Consider the following 25031-nt stretch of genomic DNA (forward strand, 5'->3'; position numbering starts at 1 on the left):
TTGTCTCTTTCCATTTTTGAACGATACTCATCTTAAATGCTTTAACTTTGTGAGTAGACTGAACCCCAATTTTCCAACAATGGTTTCCCTGATGCACATTTACTTTGCATACTTCTAATAAATATTTGTTGTTCTTTATCTCAAACATAGTATTTTGCATTATATGACACACGCATTAAATTATTCCCTAATATCCATAAGATATTCGTTGTTAATTTATATGCTATTTATCATTTCCGCCGCTCATTGCAAATTTCTCGTCTGATTGCCGCCATCTTGGATGTGTGTAAAAACATCGGGATACATTTATTATTGTCAGTATCCTCCGCAATATTGAGAGAGATAGCAATGTAAAATCGTATTCGGCTACATCCGCGAACAATATGTAAGTCAGTTGTCGTTCAGTGACGACTCGACAAGCTCGATCGGCACTCGTTCTTGGCTAATGGCAATTGTTTTCAATAAAAATGCCAATTAAAAAGCCATCGGGTTAAGTCCATTTTTTATCAGGGCAATTCAGGGAATAAGTAAAAATCGTTGACAAATTTTATTTTTAAACTTTATGAAATTGCACGGTCGGCGGGAAAAAGGAAAATAAAATTAAGGAATATGACTTTTATTTTTATTTCATTTTGGCAAAAATTAGGGTCGGCGGTCCCGTAAAACAGAACATATAAAAATGTTGGCCTCAATTGCGTTGATAGTGTTTAAAGACATCACCCATTTATGTATCCAAGCTGTAAAGCAAGACCAATGGATGTTAGACAAAATTCATCATTTTGGGATGACTAAGAATTTTGACCCTCTGAACTAGTCAAAGTAGGTCATTCCCAGCAAACATGCACATATGGGTCCCATATGGGCTGTTTCTGGGCAAACCCATATGGGAGTCATTTGGGATCAATATGGGCTAGCCCATATGGGAATGCCCACAAGGGTCCCATATAGGTCCCATAGTATTGCACTATCGGGAAAAATATGTAAACTTGTATTTATTTTATTAAAAACTCATTTCTTAAAACGTATGTAGGACTAACTTGATCTAAACTGCTAATATTCTACCCCAAAATAGAAAATCAATGCATAAGCAAATAATATGCGGCCCATATGGGTCCCATATGGGAGTCATTTGTGAGCTATATGGGCTTGCCCATGTGGGAATGGCGATAAGGGTCCCATATAGGTCCCATATTATTGCGCTATCACGAAATAGATGTAAACTTGTATTTATTTTATTAAAAACTCATTTCTTAAAACGTATGCTGGACTAACTTGATCTAAACTGCTAATATTTTACCCAAAAATAGAAAATCAATGGATAAGCAAATAATATGCAGTCCATATAGGTCCCATATGGGTCCCATTTGGGCCGCCCAACAAAGGACAAAATCAGCTACCGGGCTGTTTCTGGGCAAACCCATATGGGTAAGCCCAAATGGGAGTCATTTGGGACCTATATGGGTTAGCCCATATGGGAATGCCCTTAAGGGTCCCATATAGGTCCCATATTATTGCGCTATCAGGAAAAAGATATAAAATTTTATTTATTTGATTAAAAACTAATTTCTTAAAACGTTTGAATGACAAACTTGATCTCAACTGCTAATATTTTACCCAAAAATATATAATCAATGCATAAGCAAATAATATGCAGCCCATATGGGTCCCATACGGGTCCCATTTGGGCCGCCCAACAAAGGACAAAATCAGCTATCGGGCACACATTTTTTTGAAAATTCTGTTTTTGATATGGCTTTGTTTTAAATAATGTATATACTATGATTAATATGAAGTTATTTTCAAGAGATAATTTTAATTGAAATAATCGCGCAGAAAAATAAAGTATTTAAATAATATGCGCATGCGCAGATGTTAATTCCGCCTCGCGAAAATATTCAAAACAAAAACTGTAAGTTGTTAAATTGTGATATTATACACGTAATTATATATTTCTTTTAAAATCAGATATATATTGCTGATCACGCATTATTTATTTATCTGTTACTTCAATGAATGCCTGTGTGTTTAATAATGTAAATTGCAAATTATTAGATTTCTTCATCGCTTTGCCTTTGTCATGTATTTTCGCGACGTAAGTCGTAACGTTCGTTTGTCGCCATAGATCAATCTCTTAGTAAAACTGCTTAATTCAACTTGATTCTGCCTAAAATTCAATACAAACTGTTTATAGCAGACAGGCACATGTCTGAAAAAATGGAACACTAAATTAGTAATCATGCTAATGCATGAGCATCTTACTGATCTCATACATTGATAATATTAATTAAACGTATAATATAATGTTTTTTTATAGGTCTTTGAGTACTTGCACGCAAGCCAAGGTTGTCTGCCTGTGGACAAATTTTAATGATTATTTAAACACATATTTGCAGAATATTTAAAAAGTCTGTGTATTAGAAATAATTAAATTCGTAATGTTTATTGTACAAATTTATTTCAGAAAATAAAATATTCACCACCACCTGGTTTGCCAACATGTTTTTACAAGGAATGTCCAGCTGTGCATGACAGAGGCCGGTCACTCCCATTAGATCCAGCTGAAGAGCCTTCCCAGTTCATAGGACAAAGTAACTAATTTTTTTGCTTGAAACTTTAACTTAAAATAATTTCAGTTTTGGAATTACTGCTTATAAAATGATAGTTAATAAATAATTGATGTAAACAGATAATCTAACTGAAAAAATATAAAATACACAGTCATTTAGTGATCTATAATAATACATACTTCTACTAATAAAAGAAACAAATTGACGTTGACTGGCATATAGGTGCAAGTTGCTATAATCAGCCCTAGCCGTACAACAGCTGTTGGGACAAATCGGGCCCGCCGCCGTTATATCGGAACACATCCCATATAATTATATAAGACCCAGCTGTGATATATATTATTGTCAACATAATTTTAGGTACAGTTTTTTTTTACTCTGTCTTCAGATGCAGTTACACAGATTTTAACGGTTCTGGAAACAATGAGAGACGATAACAGGAAAATGAAGCGGATGCTGCAGCGGCTCTTGGCTAGGTCAGCTACTGATGACGAGCCAATGCAACTGCCAGAGAACATCAGTCTTCCAATTGGAACATTTGCGCAAATGGATGAGTTTGAAGAGCATCTTGGTGATGAAGCTACGATCCATCTTTTCTAGGACTGCTGCATAGTTCAAGCTTTTTTTATCAAATATATTAAGCAATGTTGTAAATGTAATTGACAGTTCTTTCTCCATTGATCCTAAACCATTCCTTTAAGTAAGGCTCATCTTCTAAGAAAGCATACAATCTTTTTTATCTGGAAATGAAATGGTATATATTCCTTTGCAAAAGAAGAAACAGCATTCCAGTTTTTGAAGGTTTTAAAAGACATATAATATATATATATTATATATCATGTGCAATTACGAAAAACACTAGAATGTATGAAGATATCAAAGATAATAATATGGACTTGTTCTCGAAAAAGGATTTGCCATTTATTTGAGTATTGAATTTTTTTGCAGGGTTTTTAATTTCTAGTTTATAAAATATTTTGTTTAGTCTTGCAAGTATATTTTCTACAAATGTTCTTTGAGTACATGGTGTGTTATTTGTATTGGTTAAAGATTTAATATGCATGGGTATGCTTTTGAGTAATGTGTAGTACATCAGAAAAATACTTGAAGGTATTCTGTATATGTAATATATATTTAATATCAAAATAATAGAAGTCCTTAATTCTATAGTTGTATAACTGGTCAACATATATAATGTTATAGAAAAACGTCTTATTGTTTGAAGTTATGTCTTTATTGTTCCATGAAATAGTTTTACTGTTGGTTTGGGTTTATAGATTATGAGTAACATTACTCCATGCGGATAGAACATTAGATAGAAACATGTTTTGGTTAGCAACTTCATGTAATATATTTTTGCTGATGTTACATTCAAAAAGTTAGGAATCACCATATTATTTTAGAATTCTCTGGTTGAATAGTTAACATGGGATCCTCCTGCTATGTATGTATGTATCCATGTATATGTGTGTAATACTTTATGTGAATAAAAGTTGAGAGTACTTTAATAAATTTTTAAGTCTTTTAACAAAAACCTTGTATTTCTTGCAGGATAATGCTATTTAGCTCTTGAACCCTTTGATATCGCTCTGTTCCAGCAAGAAGAAATAGATAAAACATTAACAAAATGAAATTGGAAGTACATGTACAAGAATCTTTTGTCTGATGTTCAATTTGAACACAGTATTTCATGTTTGCAGCCTACATATTATTTCTAACATAACCTGAATTTCCATTAATGCGTTGTCCAAAATTTTACAGGCTCTGTGTACCCATATTGAATACAATGCTACCAGTTTGTAGCCCATATTTAGTACAATGCTGCCCCGTATGTAGCCCATATTGAGTAAAAGGGCTACCCGTATGTAGCCCATAATGAGTAAAAGGGCTGCCTGTATGTAGCCCATATTGAGTAAAAGGGATGCCCATGTTGGACCTATATGGGTCCCATGTGGGCACCTATATGGGCCCCATGTGGGCTGCCAACATGGGACCCAGATGGGTAGTGCAACCGGGCTCCACATGGGTCCTATCTGGGCTGCCCCATATACTTTCATGGGGCAGCCCAGATGGGACCCATGTGGAGCCCGGTTGCACTTCCCATCTGGGTCCCATGTTGGCAGCCCACATGGGGCCCATATAGGTGCCCACATGGGACCCACATGGGTCCCATATAGATTGTTTGCTGGGTTGTCAAGGTCAAAATAATTTCTGGTGATGTGGTTGTGTTGAAAAAGTTTCAAAATATCATTCATTCAAGTATCAAAAGATTTGTAAGAAGCACTTTTGACATTATACAAAATGTGTAATTTGGGGTTAACATTGTAACATTGTATCAACCGATCTTTAATCATTTTACTGATATTTTGTTTGATGTGTTTCCCCGATTTAAATCCAATGGTAACAAGAGTGCCAAACTGTCACAAGATATGCCTGTTTAAAGGTTTTGGACAACTTGATAACTTTACCATGACCCATATTTGAACTTGACCTACATATCATCTTGACACAACTTCTGACCAAATCTGGTAAAGATCAGATGAAAACTACTTCAATTAGAGAGCGGACACCATGCTAAATGCTTGAAATGCACTTAGTGACCTTGTGATCTAGTTTTTGACCCGGCATGACCCATATTTGAACTTGACCTAGATATTGTCTAGACACAACTTCTGACCAAATTTGGTTAAGATTGGATGAAAACTACTTCAATAAGAGAGTGGACACCATGCTAAATGCTTGAAATGAACTAAGTGACCCTGTGACCTAGTTTTTGACCCTGCATGACCCATATTCGAACTTGACCTAGATATTGTCTAGATACAACTTCTGACCAAGTATGGTGATTATCAGATGAAAACTACTTCTATTACAGAGTGGACACCATGCTAAATGCTTGAAATGCACTAAGTGACCCCATGACCTAGTTTTTGACCCGGCATGACCCATATTATAACTTGACCTAGATATTGTCCAGATACAACTTCACCAAGTTTGGTGAAGATCGGATAAAAACTACTTCAATTAGAGAGCAGAAACGCACGGTACCACCCGAGTGGAAGCAGGCCACAGTGATTCCTATGCCTAAACCCGGTAAGGACAAAAATTATTCAAACTCATATCGTCCAATAAGTTTAACTTCTCATGCAGGTAAACTATTAGAAATAATGGTCAAAAATAGATTAGAAAACTTATTGGAATCTAAAAACATACTAAACACCTTCCAGTCTGGCTTTAGGAAGGGGCGTTCTACTTTAGATCAGCAAGCTAGGCTACAACATGACATTCTTTCTGCAAAAAATCAAGGGCAATCAGTACTAGCAATTTTTTTGAACCTTCAGGCCGCCTTTGATTTAACATGGACCTTTGGCATACTTAAAAAGCTAGCTGACTACGAAATCAATGGATACTGCTTTTACTACCTCAGAGCTTTCCTAGAGGGTCGCAAAATCCAGGTTAGGGTTGATGGGGAAATATCAGAGATAGCCATAACCGACCGTGACACCCCCCGGGGGTCCGCAATATCCCCAACTCTGTTCTCCCTCATCCTAAACGGCCTACCTGATGCTGTAAAAGACTCAGGAATGGTTATCTCCCAGTTTGCCTCTGCTTCAGGCACTTGGTTAAAGGGGTCTAACATGTTACGCCTGCAGAAGAGGGCTCAAGCAGGCTAAGACTCCATTTGGAAATGGTCTATTGAATGGGGATTCAAAATTTCTCCAACCAAAACAGTAGGAGTATTATTTGGCGACCAAATTCAGCACTCTTTGGACTTAAATTTAGGCGGCACCAAAATTATTTTTGAAAAAGTGGTGAAATTTCTAGGTATGTACCTATATAAACAGATAAACTTTACTCACCACTTCAAATACTTGGCAGAAAGGTGCGAAAGGGACCTAAACTTAATGAGAATGTAAAGAGGCACAGGTTTCGGATCTGATAAAAATAGCCTCTTAACTCTCTATAAGTCCCTTATACGTCCAAAGCTAGATTATGGAGCCCAGATCTATGCATGTGCAAAGCCAAATGCCCTAAAAAAGGTTGATGCTATTCAACATAAGGCCCTTAGGATAGCTCTGAGGGCCCTAATTATTTAAACTGCACACCGGGTGCACTGCTTGAAGAGGAGGCCGGTATGCTACCCCTAGACTTGCGCCGTAAACAACAGTCCCTTAACCTCTGGGCCAGGGCTAATTAAGTCTCTGCATGGTTCAAAACCTGTTAACAAACTTGTCGGGACTGGCACCTTTGTCAAGGGGAAAATACTTAAGCTTAAGCATGTGGCCCTGCCATTTGGTGCGAGTATTAAAACCCGTGTTGAGGATGCCGGCCTCAACAAGTACCTGCAGCAGACCTGAGGCTCCCAAAACCCTACCCTGGACGCTTGGACCTGTTGATGTTGACCTATCACTATCTAATAAAATAACGAAAACTGACCTGTCACACCTCATCAAGTCAGAAACTCTCTCTCTCTTATAGATAATATGTATGCTGAGCATCTACAAATCTATACAGACGGCTCAAAATGTCCTAACTCTGGTTTGGTAGCCAACTCTTTTGTAATTCCTTCAAAAAATATTACCAAAACGCACAAGCTCAGCAACAATCTCTCTATTTTCACAGCAGAACGTTTGGCAATTAAATACTCTTCGTGCTGGATATTGGTCAATAAACCAACTAAAACTGCTATTTTATCAGACTCATTGTCATATCTTGAGTCTATAAAAAAACAGAAATAGCAGATCAAGGCCTGATATTTTAACTAGCATTTTGAAACTTCATCAACAGTGCCTAGATAAATCTTTAAAGGTCACATTAGTATGGTGTCCAGCACATGTCAACATCAGTGGGAACAAGAAACCGTCGGAGACGGGTGATGCTCCCCAAAGTTTTTTTTGTCACAATATTGCACTTTATATTCAGATAAAAGGAAACGTCTTAAGGGGCATAACTTTGGACAAAATAATACGATGGATGGTTTAGCAACTTAAAAATTTCAGAGGGCCATAACTCTCTAAATAAATCATCTAACCAGAACCCACAAATAACATGCGCATCTCCTCAAGGTAGTTAAGCTTCCCATCAAGCTTCATCGAATTCCAGTCAGTAGTTGGGGAGAAATAGCCCGGACAAGAATTGCATTATATGTACAGTTTATAGAAAATTGCAAAGGGCCATAACTCTGTGAAAAATCATCCTACCATAACCGGCTGATAATATGCACATCTTCTGATAGTAGTTAAGCTTCCCATAAAGTTTCATTGAATTCCAATAATAAGTTGCTGAGAAATAGCCCGGGCAAGAATTGCACTATATTACAGTTAATGGAAAATTTCAAACGGCCATAACTCTGTGACAAATCATCCGACGAGAACCGGCTGATAATATGCACATCTCCTCTTGGTAGTGAAGCTTCCCATAAAGTTGCATTGAATTCCAGTCATTAGTTGCTGAGAAATAGCCCAGACAAGAATTGCACTATATGTACAGTTAATGGAAAATTTCAAAGGGCCATAACTCTGTGAAAAATCATCCGACCAAAAACCGCAGATAATATGCACATGTCTTGGGAGTGAAGCTTCCCATAAAGTTTCATTGAATTCTGGTCATTAGTTGCTGAGAAATAGCCCAGACAAAAATTGTGCACGGACGGACAGACACACGGACGGACGGACAGACGAAGCGGCGACTATATGCTCCCCCCAAAACTTTTTTTGGGGGGAGCATAATGAACAGGCTGACAGGGGGGCTAAGGAGGGCCTCTTGAGGGGGGCCGTAGATGCTGGGGAACTCCCTGCGCCTACTGAGATCTACTCCCTGGCAAAGAAATTTGTCGTGGGTCAGTGGAATCTCCGGACTGACAATTTGGCTTCCTGTCGACATACTTTTACCAGACCTGCAAAAACCCTCAGGCCGCCTGACAAATACTCAGCAAGCATTGTGCTTGACAGAGCCATCACGCGCCTGAGGATGGGAACCACACTATTATTGGTGGCGCGGGAAAGTATGTCCTCGGTATAGACCCTGCATGTCCTAGGTGCCAGGAACCCCTAACTGCGCCCACATGCTGCTGCACTGCCAAAACCATAAGGCGCAGAGGGACCACCTCGAAGCTGCATTGCACTCCCATGGACTAGTTTTCAACCTTTCCAACGTGCGAGACCCCAAGGGAGCAGCTTGGGGCCTGGTCTTCTCTGCCCTTGCCAAATACCTTCTAGACTGTCAGATAACTAACAAGATCTAGGTCATTGGGGGAGGGAGAGCAGCCAACACCCACCAAATTATACAGTCATGTGACTGTTTTTCTTTTAAAACAGTGTAATTTTTACACAAACCTGACATTATCTTATTGTAATTAAGTAATTATGTTTGGTTTGAGTCACTAGGACACAACTTTGTTTTAGTTTTTAAAGGGATTATTGTTCCATCTTGCCCTTTCTAAATCAGGCCAATGGCATTGACCTGATATTCATTATTTTAAAACTTTTTTAAATGAGTATGACGTTAGTCCACCCTTTACATTTTTTAGTATCTTAATACAATCATATTTTATAGCAGTTTTTTATTAAAAGAAAGGACGAGGCCGTCCAGTAACCCGGTCTGTTGGCTGCATTGCACCCCCTTCCTTCCCCTTTGACAACCCCCTTCCCCTTCAAACTCGAAGAGCCATGTCGGACTGGAGTGCATGGTGCAAGGCCCTATACCCTGAAAAAACATTTTTTAGCCCTAGTTTTTAGGGTAATACCTTGCAACTCTTTGGTATTATTGTAGGTATTTCTTAATATTGCTATCATGCTCATAATAACAAATAATGTACTTTTGTATTTTCCTTAATTTTTGCTAACAATTGCTATTGTGTATAGCAAATAACATACTATTGTACTACTGTCACTTTTATTATCCCCTATATATAAGTTATATTGAAGGGATAAGAACTTTTTGTGGGTTTATCCTGCATTTAAATTTAATTTGGTATTTTTATCAATTCCATATTTTACTGGAATATCTCAGTACCTCAAATAACATATTGTTTTATCTTTGTAACCATTTGTACACTTAATAGTATCCATTTACCGTGCACTCCCTCTGGTCCAGGGGACAAAACCATCCTAAAAATAGTACACCCAAATTATCTCCCTTACCCTTAGACCAACCCAGTGGTATTACCCCTGCTGGAAACCCCACACATACACGAGCCTATAAAAAAATGCATATAGTACTGTACATCATGTAAATAATTTACTTTTTATGTTTAAAATAGTTGTTTTGTTTAATTTTTAACTGTAAAGTACATTGTTTTACTTACAAATTTTTATGTGGCCCTTTAAAGGTGACTGTTTGGCGACTAGTAAGTCATTACCTTTATTATTTAAATGTTATTATTGACTTTTCTTTTAAACATTGTCATAACGCCACACTGGGGGGACGTCTCTTCTTGATAGCCCAATATAATACGAGTTCCATACAGACAGGGTCTTATGTTGGAGCATCACGGCTATATTCCCTGTCTGCAAGTGTTCAACATTGAGCCACACATACAAAATAAATATTACCGTAGGTTTCCACGTATAGCGCGCAGTGTTTTACCTCAAAAATTCAAATTAAAAAGCTGGTGCGCGCTATACATTGATACAACGCTTTCCTGGCTGCTAAATTGGTGAAAAATATGTTGTGTAATCGTAAATAATCAAAATGGCCGCCATGTTTTTTCCAGAAAACTACCACCCTATAATCGTACAGACTGAGGGGCCATTGTCGAAACAACAAGAAGTCGCTACTGGTAGATATGAACGCGGTAGAAGAAGTTTTGGTCAAAAATTAATTTGTTTGAATAAACTTGCGTACATTTCTTTGTTTGTGTTTTTACACTTCTTTATTGATGAATTCCGATGGGAATTGTTGATGACATTCCGGAGAGCAGGCAAGGGTAGGTGCGAACGAGGTCTTTTTTGCGGGTAACCGTAGGTGTGAAAGGGGGTCATTTTGCACTTCGTAATTGGCAGATGTTATTGAGGAATATGTGCCACGACTTGTTAAGACGCTAATTGACATTTGAGACACTAATTGACACTTGAGAACGTGAAGATATGCAATTGCATTTTGTGTGTATAAATATTGAACGTTCAACAGTGGTGTACCTCAACACTGTATCCCTGTCTCCCAGGCGACATTCAAATTTACCAGTAATGCCCATGCTTTCCCCGAGGAAAAATCACACGATGTACACTAATTCTTTTTTTCTCACGTTTTTCACGAAATGCACGTGGACTGTTAATCTTTTGCTAGAAAATTACAAAATTGTCAGAAAAGTATAGTGCTATGCAACCCATGCTCCTAATCATAATGACGCTTCCTATTTTGAATGCTTAATTAAGCTTTCCAATGCCCCGGATCATTGGATTGTGCAATAGTAAAATGGCGGCCATTTTCGGTCCGATTTGGTGGTTTTATTGTCTTTAAATATTTTTTTCTCCATTTTTGCATTAAAAAAACAGCCTGCGCGCTATACACAGGAGCGCGCTATACGTGGAAACCTACGGTAATTACAATACAAAATAAAATTTAAAACTTAATTACAATATAAAATACAATTGTGCGATATATATCTATACTAATGAATGTTTACATGCAAATCCCCTTTCATAGAGGAGAGCTATTCAATCAGGCTCTACCTTTCCTAACAATTAAGGTTCATAAATCTTATATCTCTCCATTGCTTCTGTTTCTTTATATATCATACAACTCTAACATAAGACTACATCTATCTTTAGATTTTATCATGTATGTAGACTAACAGTGGCAATGTTGAACCACTTTGTGATCTGGAGAATCCCTTAAATATTAATATTATTTTTATTTCCAACATATTACACATCCGTGTACTATTACTTTTTTCAAACATATTACACATCCGTGTAATTCTTTTCTTCTCAAATAACATACAATTAAAAGTAATCCCATCTGATATTATAAACATCTAAAAACCACAGATCACAAAGTTAAAAGACTCCAACAAACTCCATTGCAGCATATGCTGAACAATGGGTCTAGTAAAGATGATGCCACATATAATTGTATTTGTTTTCATCATCACTACTTATGCAAATTGGGCTATTCTCTTTCTTTTTCTTTCTTTTTAACACAAAAACATCAATAGAATATTAAATAATAATATTAATAACAATAATAATAATTTAACAACTTCATAGTAATTAAACAATATAAAATAATCATTCTAAATGCAAATAAATTCAAGTACTAATATATGTAATTATCCATTTTTTGTTGTTCCATATATTTCCTATCATTCTACATTGTTTACGTTATAAATAGCGAACTTTGTGTCAAGGTCATCAATTGTGCAAATTTTTCATCTCAAAACGGATTGACCTACTTGCTTTTGCAAGCTAAGGAAATACGACCAATCAGTGCCAAGTTCTTAAAAAGCAGTCAACCAATAGGAAATCGTCTCTTTTAGCGTAGTCTTATATGCTTAGATTCTTGAGTATCTCGTTTATATTCAACGTTTTTAATTGTTAAAAGTAAAGCTATGTATTTTTAAATTATTATATTTTTATTAGAGCACCACATCAACACTGCAAAGGACCCTATTATGTTTATGGTTCAGCCATGTACAATTGGCCTATTTAACGCACAGTATATATGTTAATCAGTGTGCTTGTGCAATGGTTTTTAACCGAAGTACCGAGGGTAAATAACCCCATTAGTCGTAGAGCGGACACCATGCTTAATGCTTGAAATGCACTTAGCGACCCTGTGACCTAGTTTTTGACCCGGCATAACCCATATTCAAACTTGACCTAGATATTGTCTAGATGAAACTTCTGACCAAGTTTGGTGAAGATCGGATGAAAACTATTTGAATCAGAGAGTGGACACTGCTGTGGACGCCACCCGCACGCCCGCCCGCCGCCAAGGTGAAACTATAATACGTCCCGTTTTTTAAAACGGGCGTATAAAAATCATTACTTTCTTGATCATTTTTCACGAGATTCATTTTTCCTGAATTTAAACTTAAACCGACCTTTCATGGCACTTGGTATGGGTATGTCCTCTGGTTTTACATCCTTTTCAAATACAGCCAGCCTGTGCTTGGCGGTAACAGCAGGCAGTTTCTTTGGCTTGATACTGCTGTTAGGCCGTGACATACTTGTCATGGCCCCTCCTGCACTTATCTGTGCCAGGTCAGACACCGTTAGATGGTTTTCATTGCGGCTCGGGGAGGCGTATAAGTAACCAGTCGCGGACAGAAAATCCTTTTCAGTGTCCATCATGTAATTTGAAGGTTGCACCTATACATAAATTGTTCTATGAGATTTATGCAGAGAAAAGCGGTTAAAACAATATATTATGTCCAGGAAAAACAGGGCTTATTGCACAGGCTAATCCAATTTCTGCTTTGGAGGTTAATTTTGTTCAATCTGTGGTGAGTGCTTGCACAGACTCCATACAGACTTTACTGACTTGATAACTGGTCAAATTTAAATACCATTGTATATAGTGCTGCAACAATACGCCAAAAACCGTATTGCAATATATTGTCAGTTCAAAAACCCGTATTGCAATATATCGCAATATATTGCTAACTTGTACCAAAATTATAACTTGCCAATTACCCAATAATCCATTAATTCCAATTTTAAAGCAAATTCTGGTAAATATTTACTATAAATGTGCTCAAGAATAATAAGAAACACAAACATTCGCAAATTTTCTTAAGTATCAAATACATTTTTGCAATTGTTACTATTTAAAGATGTGATGAAATAACGTCCAACCGGGGCGTTTTTCCCACTGAACACGCGTAATTCAGCTGACGTGATGTTCCCGTTTTTATACAACACAAAATACACCCATACTTTCCATGCGACGTTCTACATGTCTGTATAATTTTCGCGCGCTTTTTATTGAGACAAAGGATAAAGCACTTTTTATTTGACGCTATAATTTTTTATTGTCGCGTTAGCATTCAAATTTGGAAGCGTGTTTCCGAAATTCGGATTACAAATAATGCTCTAATCAGAATCGAAGGAAACATTTACAACTGTGCGCAATTAATTCAACGATAATCTGTTCAAAAGCATCGAATGAATGCTCCCATGTAACAACGCTACTCCGTATAATACACTTTTTAGAATGCTTTTTTTACGTAAAAAATAATTTACACTGCTTTGTTTTGTTTACCTTTTTATCATTATTTCGGATGGCTTTTCTGGACGAAATGTGAATGAATTTTTGTAAAATTTTCGTACCGGTATGATGAAAATCATAACGCAATACAATATGCGGATTGCGTATTGCGATATATACCGATATACCGGTATATTGTTGCAGCCCTAATTGTATATAATAGACTTAACTTATTACATGTAGTTAAAATAATGCATGCAAATTCTCCATGTGTAAGTCATGAATATGCGCACAAGATGTTAGTAAAGTACATGGTCTTAATGCTAACAATACCCCTAACTATGTTGCAAATTAGGAAAAACAAAGAGGTGATTCTGTACCATGGCATAAGTTTTCACATTTTTGCAAAATTATTGTGAGTTGGTAATTACAAGTGATCAATGTAATCGTATTTCTTAAAAAATATAATAAACATGGATTCATAGTTAAAATAAATCAAAAGGCTAATATGCAAAAAAACTTTCATTTTCAAAATAATATATCATCTAACTGTCCCCCCCCCCCCCCTCCCCAAAACAAAGTCTTTTAATTGGTTATCTGGTTATCCAAAATTTTTAAGAATGACCGTAGGAAAACACTCTTCTAAAAGAGATACATTTCCTTTACTCTTAAGCTGTTTGGTGTTGAAGTCTTAAATATGGAAATGTAAATATTAAAAACACAATTACATTTTAATATTTCTATAAGGAAAAAACATTGACTCTCACACAGAAGATTTTAGCTAAAACTTTCACTGAAGTTAAGATTTACCTTAGCTCAGTAAATACAAGCTCTGGTTTTTAAGATCAGGTAAATCAATTTGGGTGTTTTCCTACCCATTTTTGGAAAAAGAGTCTGGTTAAATCGGGAATTTTTAAATCAATAAAATGGCAATTTGGGAAAAAAAATAATGACAAAATAGACCAAATTGGGATTTTATTTATCAATAAATATTGACACATCAGGCCATTTCCTGGAAATTTTCAGTAAAAATGCAATTCCTGCTATAAGTTCAGTGATTTGGGCTACAAGTCCAGTGATTTGGAAAAAAAATATTTAATATAACTCTATATAATAATTCAAATTAGGGGTACAAAATCATATTCATTAAAATTATATAATTTTTTGATGTTTATAAAATAAAATTGAGGTTTAATCATCCTTAGACTTTTCTGTCTAAAAAAACAATACAAAGAATGGTTTGGGATGGGGTTCGTTTGCTTTAAGAACGGAAACGTTTTACGTCCTTTTTTAAAATAACAGGAAAACGCTCGCACCTGAGCCATTAAAAAATATAATTCATAGTTAAAAATACATAGTGCTTTTGAGCTGCTTGGATCACAAAAACTTTAGGTAAGATAAAAATTAAGAAATAACAGATAAGACGACTATTCTTCTTTTAAGGCAACAACAAGTTTCGAGCCATGCTGAAATAACAAACCAAACTAAGATATTATCAGTTATTACCTTCACAGCAGCTACATGTAGTAACTTTTGAGTGGAGGGAAGTTCCAACTCTCTTGCCGGGGTCAAGGGTTTGATCAGATCTTGATTGGGAGCCACAGTTGACTGGGAAACTAGGTCCGATTGTCCATCATCATTGACAACCAAAAGTTGTTCGTTCTTAACCAAATCTCTCAGAAACTCCATGCACCACAGTGGCACACCATGTACACGCTCGCGCAGCAACCTGTTGCATCAAAATCGTACTGAAGCTACAACATCATCACAAACGCCACAAATACCGCTGTGGTGCTGTGTCAGTTATGCTAAATGGAAAATAACTCATGAATGTGTATATAAATGGGGATTAAAAAAGTGACTTGCTACATTTGAAATTCCAACCTAAGTCATTGAGAAATGTGGAATGTTCACTTTACAAACTTATAACATTTTATGTGGATTGACTGCCTGACCCATAGACGACAGAGTAACTCCAATAAATACGCTTCTTGCAGGGGTATACATATAAGCCTTGTTACACAAGTGTGTAAATGGTTATTCCAGATTTGCCTGTGTAGTACTCACAGGCTATTCAGAGACGACACTTTCTGCCTATTATTGATTTTCTTTTAAAAGAGACTTCAATTAATTAAAAGATTCCATTAAACCAGAGAGTGTCACAGACTTATAGACGAGTTATCGCGTGACGTCACACGCACCTGCAAAGATTAGACTCCGCCCACTGTTTGGCAAAAAGAGGTGGAATTCATATAAGTGCATATAGAGAAGGTTGACATTATCATAGTTTTTATTGATAATCATGAACTGTATCAAATATAATTTTACTATTTATGTCTGAATAAAACATAAGCATGCATGGACATTCATTTTTGGAACGATTATATTGTTGTTATCATTTGTTTTTACTTAAAACGAGCTCTGGAGTGGAACACTATCTACGAGCTCTGTATGTGGTTACCACAAAAATCTCTTCTAAACGCATCTTCACGTACATTTTAGAAACAAAATTTCAGAAATGGATTTTTTTTAGAATAAATTAAATTTAATGAAAGAACACAAATAAGGATGAAAACAAACAACAAATAGATCGCTTTTTGTTCGCAACATATAGTAACTGATTTTAACCTTAATATATCTGTACAAACTTACCTTGTTACACAACAAATAAATTCATAAATCTAATTGTTTTATTTAATTGTGCACACCAATTTTGACACTTTTGTTTCAGCATTTCTAACCTGGTGTTTAATTGCGCCGTTGTTCGTAACAAGCATATTATCTCGTTATGATCGGAGACTGCCCAGACAATAACTAAGAAAACATGCCGGTGTCATAAACATAGCAGCGATTTTTGTTGTCCAATTGGGAAAAGTACCCGTAGCGGTCCAATTGGGAAAAATTGAGTCGTGAAAACCTGAAAATTGGGAAAAATCGAGTCGTGAAACCCTCAAATTGGGAAATTGGTGTATTTGATTTTATACTCCCAAATACTAGACTTAGAATTGATTCAAAGTGTTTTCAAGCTGTCAATATTATATTTACCTAGGTTCAAACCATAGAGCTGCACAGGGAAACTTACAAAATGTTGCATTTTCCAAAAAAATAAATAAAAACAAGATGTGTTTGTGAAACACAATGTCCCCCTATATGATGTTTGACATTGTAGGATGACCTTGACCTTGTGAAGGATGACCTTGACCTTTACCTTTCACCACTCAAAATGTGCAGCTCCATGAGATACACATGCATGCCAAATATCAAGTTGCTATCTTCAATATTGCAAAAGTATTAATAAAATAAGCGATTTGGGCCACATATATTTGACCTCTGACCTTGAAGGATGACCTTGACCTTGACCTTTCACCACTCAAAATGAGCAGCTCCATGAGATGCACATGCATGCCAAATATCAAATTGCTATCTTCAATATTGCAAAAGTATTCATAAAATGAGCGATTTTGGCCACATATAATTGACCTCTGACCTTGAAGGATGACCTTGACCTTTCACCACTCAAGATGTGCAGCTCCATGAGATACACATGCATGCCAAATATCAAGTTGCTATCTTCAATATTGCAAAAGTATTCATAAAATGAGTGATTTTGGCCACATATATTTGACCTCTGACCTTGAAGGATGACCTTGACCTTTCACCACTCAAAATGTGCAGCTTCATGAGATACACAAGCATGCCAAATATGAAGTTGCTATCTTCAATATAGCAAAAGTTATTGCAAAATGTTAAAGTTGGCGCAAACAGACAGACCAACAGACAGACCAACAGACCAACAGACAGACCAACAGACAGGGCAAAAACAATATGTCCCCCACTACTATAGTGGGGGACATAAAAATTGTTTCTAATTTTTGTTTTATTTTTACCTCAAATTGGGAATTTTTTGGCCAACAATTGGGAACTTTGTAGTTTTTTCGTAATTGGGAAAGTGCCGTTTACCGGTACTTTATAAAGAAGGAAAAAAATCGCTGCATAGGGACCTATACTCTAATTGGGCCCCTGCATAGACCACATGTGGCAGACTTTATGATACCTCCATGTCATCTCTTGGCATATTGAGCAGTCATATTGAGCAAGCCAAATATTAAAGGGGCCTTTTCACAGATTTTGGCATATTTTGAAGTTTGTCATTAAATGCTTTATATTGATAAATGTAAACATTGGATCTTAAAAGCTCCAGTAAAAAATCAAGAATAAAATTAAAACAAGGAAAACAAAGTAGCCGGTACCAGGGCTCGAACCAGTGACCCCCGGAGTCCTGGAATTAGTCTGAAGTAAAAACGCATTAGCCCTCTCGGCTATTCCGCCGAGTATACACTCAATAAGTATTTTAAACCTTGTATAAGCAATCTTCGTAGTTTCGTAAATTTAAACGACAACAACAGAACTCTCCAAATTATTCAATAGTTTCGCGTTGCAACGCTTTATAATTTTTAGGTTTTCAAATCGTCAAAAGAAACATATAATGGCTATATTGGACTATGGTAAATGTTCAGTATTACTGTTTCCTCACAAATATCATAACTAAAACGAAAATTTGCGAATCTGAAACAACTTTTTTCAATTTTGTCAATTTACCAAACCGTGAAAAGATCCCTTTAAAGCCAAAATACGTAACATTTGCTTTAATAAATAATTTAACAGATTAAAAAAAAGATGATATTTGTCTAAAACGGATTAATAGGAACATGTGTATTTATATGTTAGCCAGTTTAATCATAATAATACAGTGCTTCATAACTTTAAATTTAAAATATTGTGCAATATTACTGTTACACAATTAATGTATTCAACGCGGGCACCAGCAAACGTAAACTCGGCAATTTAGTGTAAAGATTGTACGTTCTTGCAGTGCACGTAACACCATCATGAAACCAAGCAATCATAATTGATAAACAATATTTGCGTAAAATAAATTAAATAATTATTTATATATTTATCATAAAATGCTAGATTGTTACATGTATCACTCCTTATTACTTGTTAAGAGATTTCAATATACATGCAAAGACAGTTCAATTTGCACAAGATGCAGGTTTTATTTCCATTTGTATATTAAAATTTATTAATATTGTAATTCAATGGAAACGAAACGAAAATTCATTCTATGGAAAAGAAAATTCCCACAACATTTAACGATTGTAATGTATTCCGTTTTTATGGCTTTGTTTTATAATTGATTAAATGCGCCCCTTATAATACACTTTCGATCGCTGATGAACAGTGACAATATCCACACCGTTTATAGTTATAATCAAATTAATATATGTTTTATAAGTTTTGAAATATCATTTTTAAAGTCTTACTATAAACAAGATGTGTTTGTGAAACACAATGTCCCCCTATATAATGTTTGACCTTGAAGGATGACCTTGACCCCTATATGATGTTTGACCTTGAAGGATGACCTTGACCCTTCACCACTCAAAATGTGCAGCTCCATGAGATACACATGCATTTCAAATATAAAATTGCTAGCTTCAATATTGCAGAAGTGACATTACATGAGCAATTTTGACCCATATATTTGACCTTGAAGGATGACCTTGACCTTGACCTTTCACCACTCAAAATGTGCAGCTCCATGAGATACACATGCATGCCAAATATCAAGTTGCTATCTTCAATATTGCAAAAGTATTCATAAAATAAGCGATTTGGGCCACATATTTGACCTCTGACCTTGAAGGATGACCTTGACCTTTCACCACTCAAAATGTGCAGCTCCATGAGATACACATGCATGCCAAATATCAAGTTGCTATCTTCAATATTGCAAAAGTACTCATAAATGAACGATTTTGGCCACATATAGACCGTTCCATAATTTAGTCATTACATAATTATCTCCCCTGAATTCTCTCCGCGTCCGCCATTACACTGCTGCTTAACAATCGGTAACATATATAAGAGAGCACCGATTATTCAACGGATGAATTTCTTTCTAAATTCTAAGGCCGTCATTACATGGTCTTGGTTGTCTTGGAAAACTAACACATTGACACATTTAAAAAAAGCATTTAATTAAATTAAATGGAATATTTTTCATTTGATTATTTGCATCAATCTTTAAATCGTGTATGCCTTTGCATTCCAGTGTTTAATTGCCCCTTTGTTCTGCATAATCCGATTATCTCGTTTTGATCAGATATTGTCCAGACTTAACTAACCACATGGTGTCATAAACCACACTGGGTGGCAGATGACAGTGTGGTCATTAAACACAATTGATGATGCCACCATGTCTCATCTTCCTGGTAGAATTAAGCAGTCATTTGGTAAGATAATTTACCTCCGACATACTTAACAGTTGCGTAAATAAGATATGTTACATAATTTACAAATTAAAAGTTATGTCCAATATAGAATATCAGGAATTGTACACCGTAAAGATACTAGCCCGTTTAATTTATGAAAAAATAAAGTATTTAAAAAAAATATAAAAATAAAACATTTAACGTATTTAGCGGGTATCGGTTAATTAAAACTACGTCATTCCGTATGAAGATTTGATGTTACGGCAATGCACGAACGATATCATAAAACAATAAATTACATTTGAAAACAAACAGAGGTAAAAAATATTTAAAAAATATATATATATGTATATAAATATATGTGTGTTAAAATGTTAGATATGTGTCACTCATACTCACTAGTAACGAGTTTTCAATATACATGAGTACACAGTTCAATTTGCATCATATGAAGTTGTGTTTTTTCAGTTGTATGTTAATATTCCTCAATAGCGTCATTCTTTGTACAAAACCCATCAAATTAAAATTACATGTAAATACTGTCATGTCCTTTGCTTTTAATATGGCTTTGTAGTATGTTTATTTTCAAAGCACTCCTTACGCTTTCTAACACTCATTTATTTATTACACTAGCGTCCTCATGCCATTGATAATTATATTTTTATAATTAGATGTATTACTATTGTAATTTATTGAAGCTTTTCTGCAAAAAAAATATTACGGCTTATGCATAGAGCTCTTTATTGTGTCAAATTGTCGGCCTTTCAGTCTTCAGATAATCTTTAATTTGATGCTTATGCCGCGTTTTTAAAGTTGCAAATAAATGTATTAATAAATTCGTTTAGCGCTTAATAATATATTTTTGAAATATTATTTAGGTGTTTTTTTATCGGAGTTTTTTGTGTGGATTAATTGACTAAACATTTGGTGTCGTTATCCATATGTTTTGCGTTACTTCAAAGACCTATAAAATACATTTTTTAGTATTTTTAGCTTTATAGCTGTTAAATGATTCAAAGATGAATATATAGATATATCACATAGATCGCATTCTCTTCATCTTCCGAATAATCACATAAAAGGTCGTCAAGATCAATATCACTCTCTCATGATAAAGAGCTCGTTTTTTAACGTGACAAAATTCCATCTAAAAAATTAATATAAATCCAAACCACATTTTTTTATCTCTGATATCAGTTAGAACAAGAAAAATAATGGAAGGCGTATCAAAAATATCATACTTAATATAATATGAAATGATTTTGGAATGTAGATTTTTACCAAATGAGATCAATTACAAACAATTAGCGGTAATTAATTGCGCGAGAATCTTTTATAAGTATTCATTAAAATAAGTATTAATTAAAACATAATCTGCTTGATGTTGCGGCTATTAAAATCAACACAACAATACATGTGTGAATTGTTTGTGAAACGTTAAAAGTAACAAGTCTAATCAAAGACATAGTATAAGCGACTGAGCCGGCAAATTTTCGCCGATGATTACCACTTGATTACGGATAAAAAAACAAATACACGAAAGCATTTTAAACATTTTATTTGTAACAATCAATCTCAACTTCAAACAATCATTTAAACAACAAAAATGTGATAATCGCCTCACATTAATTCATTAAGTAATTTATTTATCCGACAACGGTGAAGCGAGTATTCTCTACGTCTTTGGCTTTTGGAATCGCAGATTCGCACAAGTTAGCAGCAGTGTAATGGCGGACAGTCACGTGACTGACAATATGGCGGCGGTCAATTTATCGATTATGGAACGGTCTATATTTGACATCTGACCTTGATGACCTTGACCTTGACCTTTCACCACTAAAAATGTGCAGCTCCATGAGATACACATGCATGCCAAATATCAAGTTGCTATCTTGAATATTGAAATACTGCAAAAGTGTACATTAAATGAGCGATTTTGACCCATATATTTGACCTTTGACCTTGAAGGATGACCTTGACCTTGACCTTTCACCACTCAAAATGTGCAGCTCCATGAGATACATATGCATGCCAAATATCAAGTTGCTATCTTCAATATTGCAAAAGTTATTGCAAATGTTAAAGTTGGCGCAAACCAACCAACCAACCAACCAACAGACCAACCAACAGACAGGGCAAAAACAATATGTTCCCCACTACTATAGTGGGGGACATAAAAAGAATACGGCTAATTTATTGTTTTGTTGCGTGGTATTGTCAGTATTTAGTCTTCTGACCACGTTTACACTGATGCTAATAACCAATTTGTATTTTTATAAAAAGGAAATTATATATATGAATATACATCTATTGGTACTAAATATGATATATTTGCACTATTGTTTAAGGACGACACTTTCCGCTTTAATGGTATTTTTAGTTTCAAGGAAGTCCCTCCTTACCGAAAATCAAGTTTAGGCGGAAAGTGTCGTCCTTGATTAGCCCCTGAGCTTTCACCGAACAAGACACATATATACAAACTTGTCAAGATCTCTCGGTATACTGATCACGTCCAGCATCTGGCATGCCAGGGGTGCCATGTACTTGGGCTCAAGACTCCCAAGGTCAACCACCTTGACCTGAGGGTCCTCCATGAAGTCCTTAGCTGCTCGACACGTTGGCACATCCAGCAGGGTGGGTCGGATGGACAGAATGATGAGGCAGTGGCTCAGGTTGACCATCTCGCACAGGAACTGCCATGAAGAGGTGTCCACGTTGTGGGCATCATCTATCACTATCACACATTCACGTATGGCTTCTGAGTGCAGACACTGTTAAGATTGAGCAACAGAGCTGCTAAACATGTTGGCTTTCTTTTTAAGAATGCTGAAAGTGCACAATACCCCCACTTACCCCCAAAGTAAAGTTTTGACCCAAAAGTAAGACTTTGACCATTTAAGTTGGGAAAACAGTTTGATTTATTGATTGAATAAAATAAACTCAATGTCCTTTATTGGTAAAAAAAAATTTACAATCAATATGATACTCAAAATAAGCCTTTGTACAATTGAGTTAAATAGCGGACACTTAATCCGTAAAAAACAAAGAAAGAGTTATGGTTCTTGTATTTTTACTTCCTGTTAAAGTCTTTTTATATTATACAAATTTTTACTCAGAACATACAATGTTTTCAGCAGCTTTATGAAGTTTTTTCTTAACATCCTAAACTTTATTGATAATATGTATTGCAAAAGAACTTTCATAAAGGGCAATATCTACAGAAATACTATAGAAAGAATCCAGCACAACTTCTCAATTTCCCCCCTGCACTACCTCTCCATGTCCTCTATCAATACACAATATTGCATCTTTATGCCTTTAATACTTATGAATATGCATGTCGCATACAAAATTTAACAAGCAAATTCGTTGAACTGATATCCCCTGCCAAATAAATGTTTCTGGACACAAAAGTGTTCTGGATGGAATGTGTGATTTTGACCTTTGTGTGTGACTTTCAACATGACCCTAGCTACCTGGATCTTATATTTGACACTCAGCTAGATAATGGAGAACAATTGTGGACAGTTATTACAGAATCCCTTGATGCATAGTAAAGGAATGACTAAATAATGAACAATTCATCAAATTTGTGACCTTTGATCTCAATGTGTGACCTTGACCTTAGCCCCTAGGATTATGGGTGTTGAATGTGAAGATCCCCCAGATGATTGAGAACAACTATGGCAAGTTTCATGGCTTTGGCTCATGTTTTAATGGAGATAAAGCTCTAAGCTTATATTAAAAAGCATTTTTTCAAGATACAAAAGGCCATTACTCTGTTATTAACAGATGGTGTACAATGCCATTTGGCGTGCATCATCCTCTTATCCATATATATACTCACACCAAGTTTCAATGAAATCCGCCAAAGCACTTCCAAGATATGGCTCCGGACACAAAAGTGCCGGACGGATGGAAAGAGGGACGGACGGATTGACACCGCCAAAACAATATCCCCTGCCATAGGCGGAGGGATATTGTTTTGGCGGTGTCAATCCGTAAGGGCAATAAAGTACCCCATAATTTACCAAAGAGTAAATAATACAGCATTTTCTCTTAAATCAATCTATCATTAAATTTGACTCTCTTCAATAATGGCTGAGTTATGGTCCACACAAGAAACTTTTATAGCATTTCAAATTGCCGTTTCCATTGGCAATCTAATCTTAAAGTTGGTGGTAACAACAGAATTTCATTCAAAATCAAGAGAAAAAAAGGGGTATTTAACAAAGCGCACTAAGTGACCCTGTTATCTAGTTTTTCACCTGCCATGACGCATGTTCTAACTTGGCTTAGACATCATCTAGATACAACTTCTGACCAAGTTTGGTGAAGCCCTGATGAAAACTTGAATTAGATAGCAGACACCATGCTCAATGTTTAAAACGTACTAAGTGACAACGTGACCTAGTTTTTGACCCGGCATGACCCATATTCGAATTTGACCTAGACATCATCTAGATACAACATCTGACCAAGTTTAGTGAAGATCCGATGAAAATAAATTGAATTAGAGAGCGGACACTTAATACTGACTGACAGACAGACCGACAGACAAGCTCACTCCTGTATACCCCCCTAAACTTCGTTTGTGGGGGTATAATACAAGTGTAATTTACAATCTACCTTTGCCGCTATTGCTCTCAGCAACTGTTGCCGCTTACTCTGTTCATTAAACTTGGCACCAATCAAGGAGTCTGGAGTCTCGAGCTTGTAAATTCAAAATAAGCTGAGATTTAGAGAAACAAAGTATCACTAATTTAGATATAATTGACATTAAAATGGCTAGCAAAGCAACTAAGTAAATGTATTTCATTGATCATGTCTAAATGTTTTACTCAACACCTATTTTAGGTGATAATATTCAAATCAAACTTTAAAAACACAATTTTAGCTAGTCATAATAGAGAACAAGGGACAAAATTGTCACAAAACCAGGTTTTCAACTCAAATTGTGACCTTGACCTTGGAGATATTGACGTAATTGTTTGCGCGACACACCGTCCAATAATGGTGAACAAAGGTGCCAAAT

The 25031-nt window shown here is 35.7% G+C and overlaps 1 protein-coding gene across 2 annotated transcripts in view; it reads right to left on the reverse strand.

The window, feature by feature from the left end:
• LOC127856920 (adenylate cyclase type 10-like) overlaps positions 1-25031 on the reverse strand; it is a 107896-nt gene that overhangs the window by 38153 nt on the left and 44712 nt on the right. For both annotated transcript variants that reach the window (XM_052393116.1, XM_052393117.1), the window contains exons 16-19: positions 24626-24709; positions 22478-22767; positions 15225-15447; positions 12613-12880 (exon numbers count right to left, since the gene is read on the reverse strand). In XM_052393116.1, the coding sequence (XP_052249076.1) occupies positions 12613-12880; positions 15225-15447; positions 22478-22767; positions 24626-24709 (865 nt within the window). The remainder of the gene's footprint in view (positions 1-12612; positions 12881-15224; positions 15448-22477; positions 22768-24625; positions 24710-25031) is intronic.

The sequence above is a fragment of the Dreissena polymorpha genome, chromosome 14 (assembly GCF_020536995.1).
Source record: "Dreissena polymorpha isolate Duluth1 chromosome 14, UMN_Dpol_1.0, whole genome shotgun sequence".
In the NCBI taxonomy this organism is placed as follows: Eukaryota; Metazoa; Mollusca; class Bivalvia; order Myida; family Dreissenidae; genus Dreissena; species Dreissena polymorpha.